Below are 14,889 nucleotides of genomic sequence, written 5' to 3'. Positions count from 1 at the left end.
CGGATATCGAATCGGATTACAAATACATATATGTCATTGGGTAAATGGATTCGGATTCGGATAGTAGTAAATCCGAGCCGAATCCAATCCATTTACATCCCTATCCCCAATGAAGAGTTTTGGCCAAAAGGGAGATGAATTAAAATAGAACATGGCAGGTAAAGTCTTCGAGAGAAGATTTGTTCTTTTTCCATAAATAATCCTTATAAAACCAACAAGGAATGGAAGAATGCATCTGAAGAAAGCATTTATGTATAGGACTGTCTAAATGACACCTCCATAGGTGTATTCAAAACTTGTCATTTTCTTTTAATTGTCTCTTGTCTTATTCCTAAAAGTTATTTATATTAAGAATATAAAAGTGTTTTCAAAAATAAATTGAAAGTGGCTTATCATTATGTCATTATCGAAAGCTCTCATTGTTGTGCACATTTTTTGAATACATGTGAAATGCCAGTATTTACCATCGCTAGAAAAAAGTGAGTTATACTAAATGGACGAACAAGCAAGGTTACAAATTATTTGACACCTTAGTGGGTGTCAATAAGAAAATCCCTTTTGTATATATAACATGTTGAGAGTGTGGGATTGGGCTCTTCTCCCACGCGGCACGGTGTACAGCGCACATCATGCGGTTGGGGAGTCTCCGATCCATATGCCAACACATCGGGATGTGTGCTCACATGTGGATCGGGGCTCCCCAACTGCACAATGTGTGTTGCACACCATGAGGCGCATATGTGTATTGGAAAGGAGCTGGATCCGAGACTGTGTGTTCGCCGTGGGGGGTAATCACTCCAAATAACGCTTGCATCCTCTTTATTACCAGAGTTGCTGACACAGAATTATTCGATGCTAATTCCCTATATATCATCATTGCTTCTTCTCCGGAAAAAGAAGTTTACAACCTGTGGGTCTTCTTCTACGTGATTTTTTATGATAAGTCAATATCAAACAAAGCTCTTCCCTGACCAAGTACTTGTTGGTGACTTTGGAATCATCTAAACTAAATCCTTAGAATCTGTCCACATTTCTAGGGTTTGCAACCCAGTAACAGTGCTCCTTGTATCCCTTGGTGGAGTCCCTTTACTTTTGTTTTAAGGAGAGAGAATGACTTCGGTAGTATTTGAATGTTGAAAGTTTTCTTTCCTGTTCTATTTATAGAAGTGTTACCCTTTCAAGGTGGTCCTTTGAGAAGGTATTCCCCTCTGAAGAGGTACACCCATATGGACTTCAACAGGGTAAGGTTTCAATCTCAAAATCAAGATACCGAATCTCCCTTTTGATGGTCATGTCTTTGTGTAAAGACATGTTTATAACGAAGTCCCCATCTATTTTACCATTTATAATTAAGCTCAAGCCCATGTAAAAAATACGGTACATGTACGAAAAACACCCTCTCCTCCTATTCATCCCCAAGCAATGTGGGACTAAAGTTCCCAAAAGAAAAACCCCTATAAGAGACAAAAGAAAAGGACAAACAAAAAAAGTAGTAAAAGTTTTATGGGAAAAGAACACTACCTAGTCTCCTGGCTGTTGCACCTAGACACAAGAGCATGTGAACTTATAGCCCTACCCCTATTAAATAAAAAATCACATCTACATTGATGCCCCTGCATGCACTCTCATTGGCCCCCGCACTGGTGCAGAAACTACATGACCAAACAACAATCTCTTGCCCAAGTTTTATTTTGAAACTTGTGTTTTAGATAAGGGAAAAGGCTGGCACACTACCCAAGCACCGTAAGCCATCATCCTTGCCCCTTCTATATGATGCCACATCCCATGCCCCCATTGGTACCACCCACTAGCTTACCACATGCAGACGGTGTGCCTATCCCTCAGTAGTAACCTTTCATGATAGGGAGGCAAACCTTGGAAAGACAACGTGTACTCATTGGCACTCTTTCCTCCTGGGCAAATCTCCTTTTACCAAAACGATGATAGACTCAAGGGGCCATCCAAACTACATGAATTCCCAAAATTTTCCAGCTTTGTGATATTGATATTGCACCTAATTGGAGGACCAAAAGGTCATCAACTCAGTCAAATTACTTCACCAAAAATCAACACATGAACATTCGATTCCAATCCCTAACAACAATTTCTGTCCCAAATTTTGGCAACCATTTTGATGGCAAAGTGGCTATCTTTCCAAGGTGGTGCTTTGTGCCATTCTCAGCTGAGTTCCACTTCATTATAAACTCTGCAGGAACATAATAGAGAAGCCCAAATGACAGCATTTGGTTCAATGGCCATACCTTCTAAGCCGAGAGCAACCAAGGAGATCAACCATGCAACCATGGTGCTCAATCTCGGGTTCCATCTTGTATAAATACCTCATCTCATTGAAATAGAATGACACTAGTCAATAAGGCCCGAGTGGCAAAAGTACTACAGAGTAAAGACCCCAACATATGTGATCCCATTTGGCCTCGTCCCTTCACACATTAATGAGAAATTAGCAAGAGCAGCAGTTCCATCTCCTGCATTGCAAGCCTGAAATCATAGTTGTCCAAGCTATCATATCCTTCTTGGGCATACAGTTCAAGCAACCGTACGATTCCTATCAGCCTTGACATTCCCTATACCCATTGCCATGGGAAGCACTGCCTCCCAATACTTAGAGAGAGAGAGAGAGAGAGAGAGTTATTTTAACAAAGGGATAGCATACAGTCAACCTGCAATTGAAACAGAAAAGAATAGGAGTTGAATACATGAGCCATTAATTATATACTGCAATACATCCTTTGGCCTCTGATCCTTCACAAGCAGTTACGCTTGTTACTGTTGTCCACTACTTGGGGGGTTTCTGGTTCCCACCCTGCAACCCATTGCACAGGCCCACCATGGATACGTTTCTGAAGATGTTCTAAGCTGGCTACCCGCTGCATGGAAGCTGTTCCGATCTTTGTGCCCCCACTTACGTTCTGCATCTCATCAACAGGAGTAACTGGAGCAGTAGGAATGTCAGGCAAGCCATTGAGCACTCTTCCATCAGGAGGATTAGTGACAATAGCACCATTACGAGGAGCAGACTGATAAAACCGCTGCTTGGGGTCATCTTGCACTGGGACAGCAGCATCTCCAGACGTATCAGATGGGCTGCCTGAAAATGGCATGCCCATCGTTGATATCTCAGACAATGATGGGAATAGTGGATTCAACCCTGTTACTCTCTTAACGGTTTCCTCTGCTGCCTTCACCTGGAAGTAATAACAACCATAAGAGCATCAGCCTCACATATCATCTGAAATTTTGATGCAGTGGTTATATGACAATTGGAAGAACCAAGAAAGCATACTATAAATTCAACAGTAACCGGTTTCTAAGCAGGCATGTGAGTCTTAAAACTTAAGGCAGACATTCAAATTTGCCCCTAAAAGATCATGACTCAGAGGCACACAAAACATATGCCTCACCCCATGAAAAGATGGGGCCAATGAACTTCAATTTTATTCAAAATAATGTTCTCATCAGAATCTTTTTTTCCTCCCCCACACCTCCCACCCTTTCTTGTGGGGTGGATATGCTCTCATCAAAGCATTAGTAATTCAAATAACAAATTTGTGGTGCGAGGCTTAAAACAACCATTTAATTCTTGTAAGATCATAGCTTTTCATCACTGCAATTTATTTCCTTTCCATCTCTGTTTTTCTTTTCCTTTATATGAACAAGTCATATTTTACCCCAAAAAAAAAACGTCATATATTCTATGTAATTCATTTGCACTTGCACAAAGAAACCACGCTTATAAGGCTAACTGCGTTAAATATAATAAAACATCAAGGGGGTGGGGGAGAGAGAGAGAGATTTGACAATATAAAATTCAGGATTGTCAAACCCAAACCTCCTGTATTATCAAGCTAGAATGCCATTATCACCAATATTTGGCTATTGAGACTTGTGCTCCCCCATTTTGAATCAGAAAAAAATACTTCATAACCTTTTGTCAACAAAGGCCAAAAGAAACCAAATCCTTGAATGAAGAATATATATATATATATATATATATATATATGCATGTATATGTAAAACAACTAGGACATACAATAACCGAAGTATGAAAGAGTAGAACAGCCATGGATTCATCTCAAAGCTTCTTTTGTGTGTGTGTGTGTCTGCATGTACGCACGTGCATGCTCATGCATGTGTTTGAGAAGAAAGGGGGGCAAACGTGAAAAGCCTCCTCTCAGGAAATCAAAGGTAATTAGTTTTTATTTATTGTCAATCTTACATTAACCCACATAATCTTAGATCACAGTATGCCTGAGAAACCACTACACGCATAATGCTTAATAAAGGTTTGTTTGCAAGATCATAAAATAATAACATAAAAGTCCAGCAGGCAGCAACCATGACAGAAGTATGAGTAGCCAGTAAGAAATTTGACCAACATACGCAGAGGTGATGATGGCTTACCTTTGCCCTCATTGTTTCAACATCTGCTAAAAGAATTCTATTGTCAACAGCGGCTTGATTGAACTTATGATTTATGTCAGCAAGACGCTTCAATAATGAAGAGTTTTCAACTTTCAATTGTGAAACCTAAGATGACAAGCAGAGGAAATTCTTCAGACATATGAAATCACTAGAGACGAACAATAGAGATGCAACAAATATATGGTGCCAAACCTGTGTCTCCAGCTCACTCAAATGTGCTTGTTTCCTCCTCCTTGAACGTCTGGCTGACTCTCTGTTTGACAGCATCCTGAGTAACAGTAGAGGAATAAGAAAAAAGGATGTAAATTGCAAACAACCAAAACTAGAACCATGGATAGATTCTTCCATGCTATAATTAGAGAAGGGACTTTTAATAAAGCTTATATGGAACAAACAAAGGATGCCATGTGACATATTCACTGCAAGATAACCAGTACCAAGGACACAGCTTTAGGCACCAACTCCTAAATCAAACGAAAAGATTAGAACAATAACAGCAAAAGCTACAGTTACCTCCTTACGCGTTTTGCATCAGAAGGATCCATACTGTCAGTATTTTCTGTGTCTCCTTCAAGATCATCATCATCTGACTGCTCTCTTGAAGACCCACTGGTTGTTGGCTTAGCCTGAACCACCATTTTTTTCTGCATAGCAGGCAATTCTGGAATTCCAACTGGACCCCCAACAACCTTATCATGTCCCCCAGAGGAACCGCATCCCGGTCCTGATGAATAAAAGCAAGGTAATAAACAAATGGTACGAGAGAGAAAAAAATTGGTGGAAAGCTCATAAAAATTGTCATTATGTAAAGATTGAAGCTACAATATGAAACAAAGACATGGGAGGCTCTCAGCTTGGACAAAGTATATGTAACTAAGGAACAATTAGTCCTAACTAAAAAAAAAGTGACGTGCACAATTATTCTGAGTTTAGCTTTTTCGCTAATCAATAGTTGTTTCAGTTGAAACAAGACTGACAGAAATTATCTTGCAGTATGGCAGGCAGTAATGTACTTCCCCGCATAAAGGGCGTACCCAGTGCACAAGGCTACCCCCACTCCGGGGTCTGGGGAGGGTCATAATGTACGCAGCCTTACCCCTGCTTTCACAGAGTCTTTCAGATTTGAACCCGTGACCACTTGGTCACAATGGAGCAACCTTACCGTTGCACCAAGGCCCGCCTTCACTCCTAAATATTTTGTAAAGTATTGATGCAGTTATGATGCAGTATTCTCTTAGAAAAGAGAGGAAAAAATAAATCAATTCGTGGTTTAGGTTGGGTTGGTCCAGATCTTAACCTTTTCAGTTTGAATTGGTTGACTATAAAACCAGATACTGTTCACGTGAACAGTAACACGCGACCAGCCTTGTGTGTGGAATTTTCAAGTTTCCTTAAAACCAAGATTTGTGGGAACCATTTGAAGAGGTATTACAGCTTGCAGTTATTTGAGTTCCTGAATCTCAGGAACCTTATCACAACACAAGTCGTGGGCAACTTATTTCCTCATTTTATATTGCTTAGTTCGTTGGACAGGTTGGGAAATCTGATAAGTATTTAGTTTCATTAGTTATAACAGTATCTTTTTAGTTAAGGAGTCTCTATCTCAGCCCACACAAGAGGGAGATTTCCTCATTTATTTGGTTTCCTTTTCAGAGTCAGTCAGTTTAGTTGTTTAGGTTTTTTTGGTTAGAATAGGATACTTCTTAACACAACATGCATATGGAAGGAAGTTTTCTAATCTGTTAAGTCATTTCTTTTATTAGTCACTTGTTTAAGTCAAGTAGGAACTCTCTTAAAGCAGTCAACAATTGGAGAGCTTAGGATCAATTATAATTCTATTTTATTTCTTTTATTGTTTTTGGTTTTATATATATGTAACAGGCGATGGGGGTGGATGACTTCCCATGCTCTCCCTGATATTGACTTCTCCTTCCCGTGTCTCTACCCCCTAGAGGATGGGGAGTTCCGTAGATCTCTCCCTCTTGCTTCTTCTGAGACGCAGGTCATCACAAATCTGGTCCCTGAAACTTTGGTGCACTCTTCTAATGATTTGGAGAGGCCTTCCTTGAGCTCTTCTTCTCCTTCTGGTTCCCCCCCCCCCCCCTCTACAAGCGACTGCTACCTGGAACTCCTCATTTGAAACTTGACCAATGCTGGGAATGAGGGGCATTCTCTGCATTTTGTTTCTCCAGCTCGTGCAGCTAAACTGAACTCATCAGAGTTGAAAGATGAAATTTGCAAATGGCGTTGCACTCTCGTGGGTCATTTCATTGGCAAAAGACCTCTGTTTCATTTAGTGAAAGATACCCTTAAGAGACCTTTGGAAGACCAAAGGAGCTGTGGATATATTTGTTCTTGAAAATGGGACGTTCATTTTCAAATTCTATGATGATTCAGATATGGCCAGGGTGCTGGAGGAAGGTCTTTGGTTTGTGGCTAGGAAACCTATTATCCTTCGGCAATGGGAGAAAAATATTCAGTTGAAGCATATTGATATATCCTCCCTCCCCATTTGGGTTTCTCTGCCAGGTCTTCCCTTTCATTTGTGGGGTGCAACTGGCTTGAGCATCATTGGTTCGGTGATTGGGAGGGCTTTGTGATCGGATAGGAGAACTAAGCTTCAAGACCATCTAGCCTTTGCCCGCCTGAGTATTGAAATTTCTGCCGAGGATGACCTTCCGAAGACGATCTTAGTTGAAGACAATGATGATTTTTCATTCTCGCAAGAGGTCCGTTACGAATAGAAACCACCTGTTTGCAATTTGGGCAGGGTTTTTGCGCACACTACTGTCTCTTGCGCCAAGGTTGCTCCCCAATCTTCTAACCAAGGTCACTGGAAAGCTAAAGAACGGAGAAATGATTTGCGCTCGAGGCCTGGTTCGATTCTTACTCCTTCAGATGCTGTAGTGGAGGTTGAAAGAGTGCCAGAGATCCTCCACCTTGGCCAGACCTCCCCTTCGGCCGATGCTCCCCCTCCTTCCTTGCAGTTGTTGGAGTGCTCTGGCATAGTCGGTGATTCCCTAGGAACTGTAGGTACCAGTTCTCAGATAGGCAGCATGCAGTCTAGCCACGATATGACCAAACAAAGTGAACCTTGCCTAGGAGCTGTAGGTACCAGTTGTCAGATGGGCAGCATGGGTAGCATGCAGTCTGGCCATGACAAAGTGAACCTTGTCTTTGGTGATATGACCAGAGAAAGTGAATCTTCCCTCTTTGGTGTACGTTCCGTTTCTGATGAAATTCAAGGCCTTGTCGTGCAGCCCTTTTCTGAACCGAATAGCTTCTTCACCTTGGCGTTGATGTCAGATGACTGTATCTCTAAAGCGGTCCCTACTGGAGAACCAATAGTTAATGGTCAGATTTTACCCTCTTCTCCTCTCTCCCAACAGGTGCTCCAGAACTCTTCTCAATGGGAGAGTCGTGGAAAGTCTCATTCAAAGATTTCTAAGGATCATGAAAAAAAGAAAAATAAGAAGCGTAATAGAAAAGAAAAGAAGTCTATTGTTCCCTCTTCTACGCCCTTACCTTGCACTAAAGGTGGAGACATTCAAGTGGTCTTGGAACTTGGAAGTCTACAATGAGGTGGCAAGATTATCTCTTGGGTCTGTTGCTCGTGGAGCTAATCGTTCCGCGGTGAAGGGTTTTTGCTTGGTAAACAGCGTTCGTGGTGAAGGGTTTTGTTAGAGTGACATTGCCTCTTTCTTGCAATGGTCAGTGACCAATGGTCAGTAACCAAGTCTTAAGTAACGTGAGAGAGACTAATGAGTGATTGCGCTCTATGTTCGGCTGAACCCTCTGGAGAGAGAGAGGCGGAAATATTGAAATCATCTTGGAGCTAGATTGGGAGAGTCCTTCCTTAGATTCTAAGAATTTAAGTAGGAGCTGGGTGATTCCTCCCCTTCCTCCCTATAATCCTAATGGGAAGAAGGTCAACTTTATATGTAGGTGATTGGTTGTTTGGGTATGATTCTATCATTTTGTTCCTCTTTGAGTGGTCTCCCTTCAGTTTGATCTGGTTGTAGGTTAGTCGGTAGTTTTGTTGTGGAGCTTTCTCCTTGTATTCTTTCTTGTTCTTTTCCTCTCTTTTTTTTTTCTTTTTTTCTTCTTTTTTTTTTTTTTTGGGGGGGGGGGGAAGGTTCTTTGTGCTTCTTTTAATATATTTTTCATTCATCCCAAAAAAAAAAATGTAACAAGCTAGACCTCACCCACATTGATTGAATGGAAAATAGTTAGTTAGTTTTGGGAATCGAGGTTGTTGCCTCTATCTTCTCTCACCCTCCTCCCCCCCCACGTTTGTGATTCTCTCTCTTCCCAAGATCTCCCTTCCCTCTCCTCTCGCCCCTCTCTCTTTCCATCTTGTGATCTCTCCTCTCTCCTCAATTTATTTCGCTTCCTACCAGCAGCAGATTCTTCTTTTGATCTTCATGAATTAGTATCAGAGCCTAACCTGACCATGGACACCTTTTCTTTCCAAACGAGAGCTTGTTTGACCAATGGAAAGACTTATTCCCTATTTATATACTTGAAGGGCTTCATGAAAGTCTAGTTTCCAAATCAGTGGTAGATATTTTGTACAACCGATAAAATCATTATTAATTCAGATGATGATATTCTTGTTGAGTTCCTATTTGCTCTTATTTCAATGAGGCACAATGTCACATATTTCCTTCTTATAAACATGCCATTTTAGTGGATCAGTCATGGATTGAAGCTAGGCAAGATGTTCTTCATCCTGAAGCAAATATATGTACGTTAAAGCCCTCTCATCTACAACACACTATAGTCGTGAAAGGGTTGCAACATGATAGCTCTTTAAAGCCGATTGAAGCGACACCCACAATGCAACCACAAAGAGGATTTGAAGGAGGAAGAAATTGCAGAAATTCCAAAGCCGACAAGGAAGAAATGTTGCAGATTGAAGCTTCATTGCCTACAGTATAGGGTCGGTCCAAAGCAAGCATTTGGTTCAAGTAACGAAGTATGCTAGTGAAGTGAAAGCCGTTCCACATCATGAGTTCATTCTTCCCTACAAGTTTCAAGACACAGATGCAACATCAAAGCTTCATATTTTGGATTTTGTTCAAGCTGCAAGCACCTATTAAAGTGTTCTTATTCCTACCCTTCTATAAAACTTGAGGATTTTTTTTTAATAGAAGGGAATTGATGCAGTTATGATGCAGTACTCTCTTAGAAAAAAAATCGATCCTTGCGGTTTAGGCTGGTTTGGTCCAGATCTGAAACATTTTTGTTTGAGTTGGTTTACTATAGAACCAGTTCACTGTTCATGTGAACAATAGCGCGTGACCAGCCTTGCGTTTAAAAATTTATGGTTTCCTTAAAACTAGGATTTACCGGACCCATTTGAAGAGGTATTACAGTTTGCGGTTATTTGAGTTCCTCAATTTCAGGAACCTTATCACTACACAAGTCGTGGGCAACTTACTAGTTTATTTTTAGTTAAGGACTCTACATCTCAGCCCATGCAAGAGGGAGATTCCTTATTTATTTGGATTCTTTTTTAGAGTTGGTACTTAGTCGTTTATGATGTTGAGATGGATGTGAGGCAAAACTAGGAAGGATAAAGTAAGGAAATGACCATGATAAGCTACGAGAGAGTCACTTGAGATGGCATGGCCATGTTCAACGGAGGCCTTGGAATGCTCCAGTTTGGAGGAGTGATTTGATTCAAATCAAAGGAACTAAAAGAGCCAGGGGCAGGCCTAAATTAACTTTTAGTGAAGTGGTGAGGAAAGACATGCATAGCTCAGGTCTCATACCCTGTATGACTTCAAAAAGAACCGATTGGAGAGTAAGGATCCATGTAGTGGGGATAAAGTTATGCTGTTGTTGTAGTTTTTACTTTAGTCGTTTAGGTTTTTTGGTTAGAATAGGATACTTCCAAACACACTGCTTATGGAAAGAAGTTTCCTAATCAGTTAAGTTATTTCTTTTGTTAGTTACTAGTTTAAATCAAGTAGGAAATTTCCTAAAGCAGTCAACGATTGAAGACTTAGGATCGATTAGAATTCTGTTTTCTTTTCTTTTTTTTCAGATTTATAAATATGTAAGAGGCTAGACCTCACTCACAATTTAATTGAATGGAAAATAGTTAGTTTGTTTTGGGAATTGAGGTTGTTGCCTCTATCTTCTTCCCCCCCTCCTGGTTTGCGATTGTCTTTCTCTCCGCACACTTTCCCTTCCCTCTCCTCTCTCTTTCCATCATGTGATCTCTCCTCTCTCCTCAGGTTCTTTCTCTTCCCACCACCAGCAGATCCTTCTTCTGATCTGCATTAAGTGTATTGGTGTTGATCCTCATGATCTAATCAATTGCAAGTTCCATGACCTCTTATTGAGATTCGAAGTACAAAAGTACGATAAAAATTTGCATATTTGAGGGCACGCACCATGCTACCTGAACATCACAGAATCAAAAAAAAAATTGCATATTTGAGGGCACACTACCTGAACATCACAGAATCAAATAACATTCACAAACAACTGTTCCCCAAGCATTACCTTGGAATCCTTGTAATAGTTAAAATCAGCTCACAAACTCTTACATGTGATGAGTACTTGGGAGTTGGGAGTATATTTGGTGCCAGCCTATCGACCATTAAAAAATTTATTCCTGTCTATAATTTTGTCCGGGAATAAAATATCAGTACACAAGGCTTCAGATAAAGGGGCACTGGACAACTTATTGAAAATCATAAGAAAATGTAAGAAATCACTGAAAAAATTCTGTTATTGTTTAAAACAAAATGTTCTAAACCACCTATTGAGTAAATTGCCTCAATTAACCACTGCCTATTTCATCAGCAATGAAGCATAAAGTGCCTCTAAATAAGTTTTATTAAGGGCATTAATCTAATCTCTGTTATGGAGCATATTTAATGTAGCATCAAGGGGAAAACATTTAAGCATAAGATCATGTTTAGAGGAAAAAGATCTTAATATTTCCATAGGTGCAACTTCTTTCTTGTGTTATATCTCTACTAGAAAACCTTCCCTTAGAAAGGCAAAAGTTTCCCTTACTTCCTCCTTCACCGATGGCCATCATTGCGCTTCAATGGGCATAGGGGAACAGTGAAGGGAATTTTCGATCTCAAACATATGGGGCGGGGAGTAACGATGACTGTAGACTTTTGGCTGTGGGCATTTTCAACCTCCAACATATAGGGCGGGGAGTAATGATGACTGTAGGTTTGTTGGTGAACCCTTCACCATGGGTGAAGCAAAACTTTTACCTCTCTTCTATTGAAAATAAATAAGGGAGAGGGATCTACACGTTGCCCGCTTATATTGGCATCTTACATGCCAAGCCAAGTGACGAAACAGTATATTTAATGAGGAGAGAGATTGTGCTGGGCTGTGCCTCTTTCCTCTTACTTTCGTCTTTCATCGTTCTTTTTTATTTTTATTTTTCATCTTTCATTTGTCATTTGCCATTTTTCATTTCTCATCTCATTTCCCATCCCTCTTTCCCCTATCTCTACAGCCCCCCCTTTTTTTTTTGGTTTAGACCTCAGTTTTCCCTACTTTGTTTTGTTTGGATCCATGTAGCTGACACCATTAAGTTGGGATAAGGCTGAGTTTGTTGTTTTAAAGACTGTGCGAAGGAAGTACACACTGCCAGTGTGTACTTCCTTTTCCAAATAAATAAATAATCTCTTCTGGAAACCTTTATGAGCAACTTAGTTGCAAATAGAATACATAAAGGCTCAAAAATAAAAGGACATGCTGGCACTCCACAGTTAAGGCTGGAAGGGAAAGTAAAGAAATGGAGTTGCACACCTTTACCAAGAGCCTGAGATCCCAATTGTGACGTATTTGAAGCCTGTGATCCACCGTCAGCTGAGTGAGTAGAATCATGGGGTTTCACAGAAGATGCCTGACAAAAATGAGTAAAACATATGAGGCATCCAAACGTATATAGCATGAATGCAGGATAGAATTAAACTCCAACTGCAACCCATTTCCCAAAATGAAAACAAGACAACATCTAAATGCATGAGCATGCATATAAATGAATTGTTGGTAATATACAGAGCAGGCTAATGAAAATCGTCAAGTGTAGCAATATTTAGCATTTTATGGTAAAAGTACAATAGCCGGTTATCGAAAACTTATGGCACTAATTATAACATTCAAGACAAATCACATGGATAAGTCGCAACAAATTTGATTTGGACAATGTAAAGCTAGAGGGGAGAAAGACAATGTAGGACTGAAGATTGCTGGCAAGAGTTACAACTTACAAGTGGTTGACCAAACTGAATTACATGATAGAATGTACCTGATTACTCTATTTTCTAGTCATAGATTCAAACTAAAACAACCAATACCACAAGCGGTATAGGATTACAACAATCACCAACAACCAGCTGGTAGTAGTGCATTAAAATAACAGTAACATGATAGGCACAATGCAGCTCATAAAAGAAGTCTCAAAAGCATTTAATGACGCACTTTTCCATTTCACATACCTTTGAGACTTAACACAACATTTACAAGAAGGCAATCCAACTTTCTATTCCAAAGAATCAAAACTACTCTATACATTTTCAGGGATAGATGGAGATAGAGAATCTATCAGTTCAGTTATGTCAAGTAACATTATTGTCAAAACATTCTTTCCTTGCACTGGACAAACTGCCTCCAATTTTCTTGCTTCAAGCAATCATTACCAAAGGCTCCATAAGTTTCAGGTAGAGATACAAACAAAATAGTTTACCCGACAGAACTAAACGTTTGTGGTACAGTTTTTCCTTGCAACTCCCTCATTCTTCAATACCCACTAGGACTGCATACACTTCAGTCATACAGGAATAAGGTAAGCCAACAAAAGTAACATGAGTTACACTTTCATCGTTCATGATCTGCTGATGTCGTGTTCCTGATGTACCGATGCCCACGTCAATAAAATTTTAAGCTTACTATGCAGTTGTGCGAATTCCCTAACTACAGAAAGCAGTGGAGCTACAGTCTTAAAAAAGGCAAATATTTCAAAGAGCCAATTGAATCGAACTCGAAAGGTACGAATTCATAGACTTCTCAATACCGAGCCTACCATGCATCAACGAACATGAGTGATATATCCCATAAGACATGCGAAAGATCCCCAACAAAACAAAAAACATTAAAATTAATATCGCGAAAAAAAAATTTCTAACAAAATCCGAACAAATAAAAACGTCGTAAAGAACAAGGAGACAGGAATCACGGTGGTGGAACCAGCAATTACATTGCACGCAGCAAATCCAAACTTGATATCGACATAGATCATAAGGGAAATTTAAGGAAAACCCAGTCGAAGAAATAGGAAAACTGATCCCATCGCAAACATAAGAAAAGACCCAAATCAACCAATTGGGGAAAAGAAAAACACAAATCAAAGAAAGGTATAAAAAAAAAAAAAAAGAAGAAGAACAGATACCCGAGTCAAGGCAACAGCAGCACAGGTAAGCTTGAGACGATTCTTGAGAAAATTTTGGTACTCCTCGGAATCAATGGGAACGTTAGGCGGATAAGGATTTGAAAGCTGAGGTAGAGGAACAGGAGGAGGGTCCTTGATCTCGATAACATCGTCATCAAGTTCACGTCCGGCATCGCTAGCTCTCTTGGTTGAAGACGAAGGGAGAGAAACAGAGCTGGAGGGAATTACAGCAGATGGAGATGTGGTGGTGGTGGCGGCGGATGATGATGCCGGAGATGGAGAATTCTCTGATGCTGACGCTTCCTGAAGGAATCTCTGAAAAGCCCATTCGGAATAGCTGCGATTCATTTTGTTGTGTTCGTCATCTGTTCGCGTGGTTGGGTGAGATGGCGGTGCTGTCGGCGTTGGCCAAAACGGGTCAGAAATCTCCTCAACTGAGAACACTCTCTCCATATTCTCTCTCTCTCTTTTCACTTTCTCTCAGACACAGACGCACACGGAATCACACAAGCAAAGTAGCAAACCCTTTTTCTGATAAAACGTTCTTCTCTACGCAATCGCTTGTTTGGTTCTTGCTTTTATTTTCATTGGAATAGAATAATAGATAAGTAAATTAGGCCGGGAGAGACGACTTTTTTCACAAAATCCCAAAGGGAAGGGGCTGCTAAGCTGCTTTTGGATGGGACCGGTGGCTGTTTTTGGCCTGTCCCTTCTCCGGTCCGAGGAATAATTAGTCTAACTTTTTTTTTTTTAATTGGGTAGAAAGAAGGATATTCATTCATGCGCATCCAACGCTAAACCAACGAAAACGGAATATATAAAACAGATAGATAACATGATAAGCACAAGGTATGGATATACAATATTCAAAATCAATGAATGAAAATTGACCCGATTTCACATGCCATTGATTGGATCATTCAGGCTAATAGATGGGTCACAGCCACTTCCCTAAATAAAATGTTGTAGACACAGCTTAGATTAAGCGCATGCACATACGTGCCAAATGA

General features: G+C 40.3%; 1 protein-coding gene across 1 annotated transcript; it reads right to left on the bottom strand.

The window, feature by feature from the left end:
- Positions 1-2,662: 2,662 nt before the first annotated feature.
- On the bottom strand, positions 2,663-14,354 carry LOC122642824 (light-inducible protein CPRF2-like). The gene is made up of 6 exons (XM_043836428.1): positions 13,880-14,354; positions 12,238-12,334; positions 4,957-5,167; positions 4,636-4,711; positions 4,423-4,548; positions 2,663-3,206 (listed from the first exon to the last, which is right to left on the bottom strand). Exons 1-6 carry the CDS (start codon positions 14,330-14,332, stop codon positions 2,766-2,768), a joined length of 1,404 nt encoding a protein of 467 aa, XP_043692363.1. The 5' UTR covers positions 14,333-14,354; the 3' UTR covers positions 2,663-2,765.
- Positions 14,355-14,889: the final 535 nt, after the last annotated feature.

This window comes from Telopea speciosissima, chromosome 10 (assembly GCF_018873765.1).
Source record: "Telopea speciosissima isolate NSW1024214 ecotype Mountain lineage chromosome 10, Tspe_v1, whole genome shotgun sequence".
NCBI classification, from domain to species: Eukaryota; Viridiplantae; Streptophyta; class Magnoliopsida; order Proteales; family Proteaceae; genus Telopea; species Telopea speciosissima.
The sequence above is the reverse complement of the archived record's forward strand: the minus strand, read 5'-3'. Positions and strand labels throughout refer to the sequence as shown.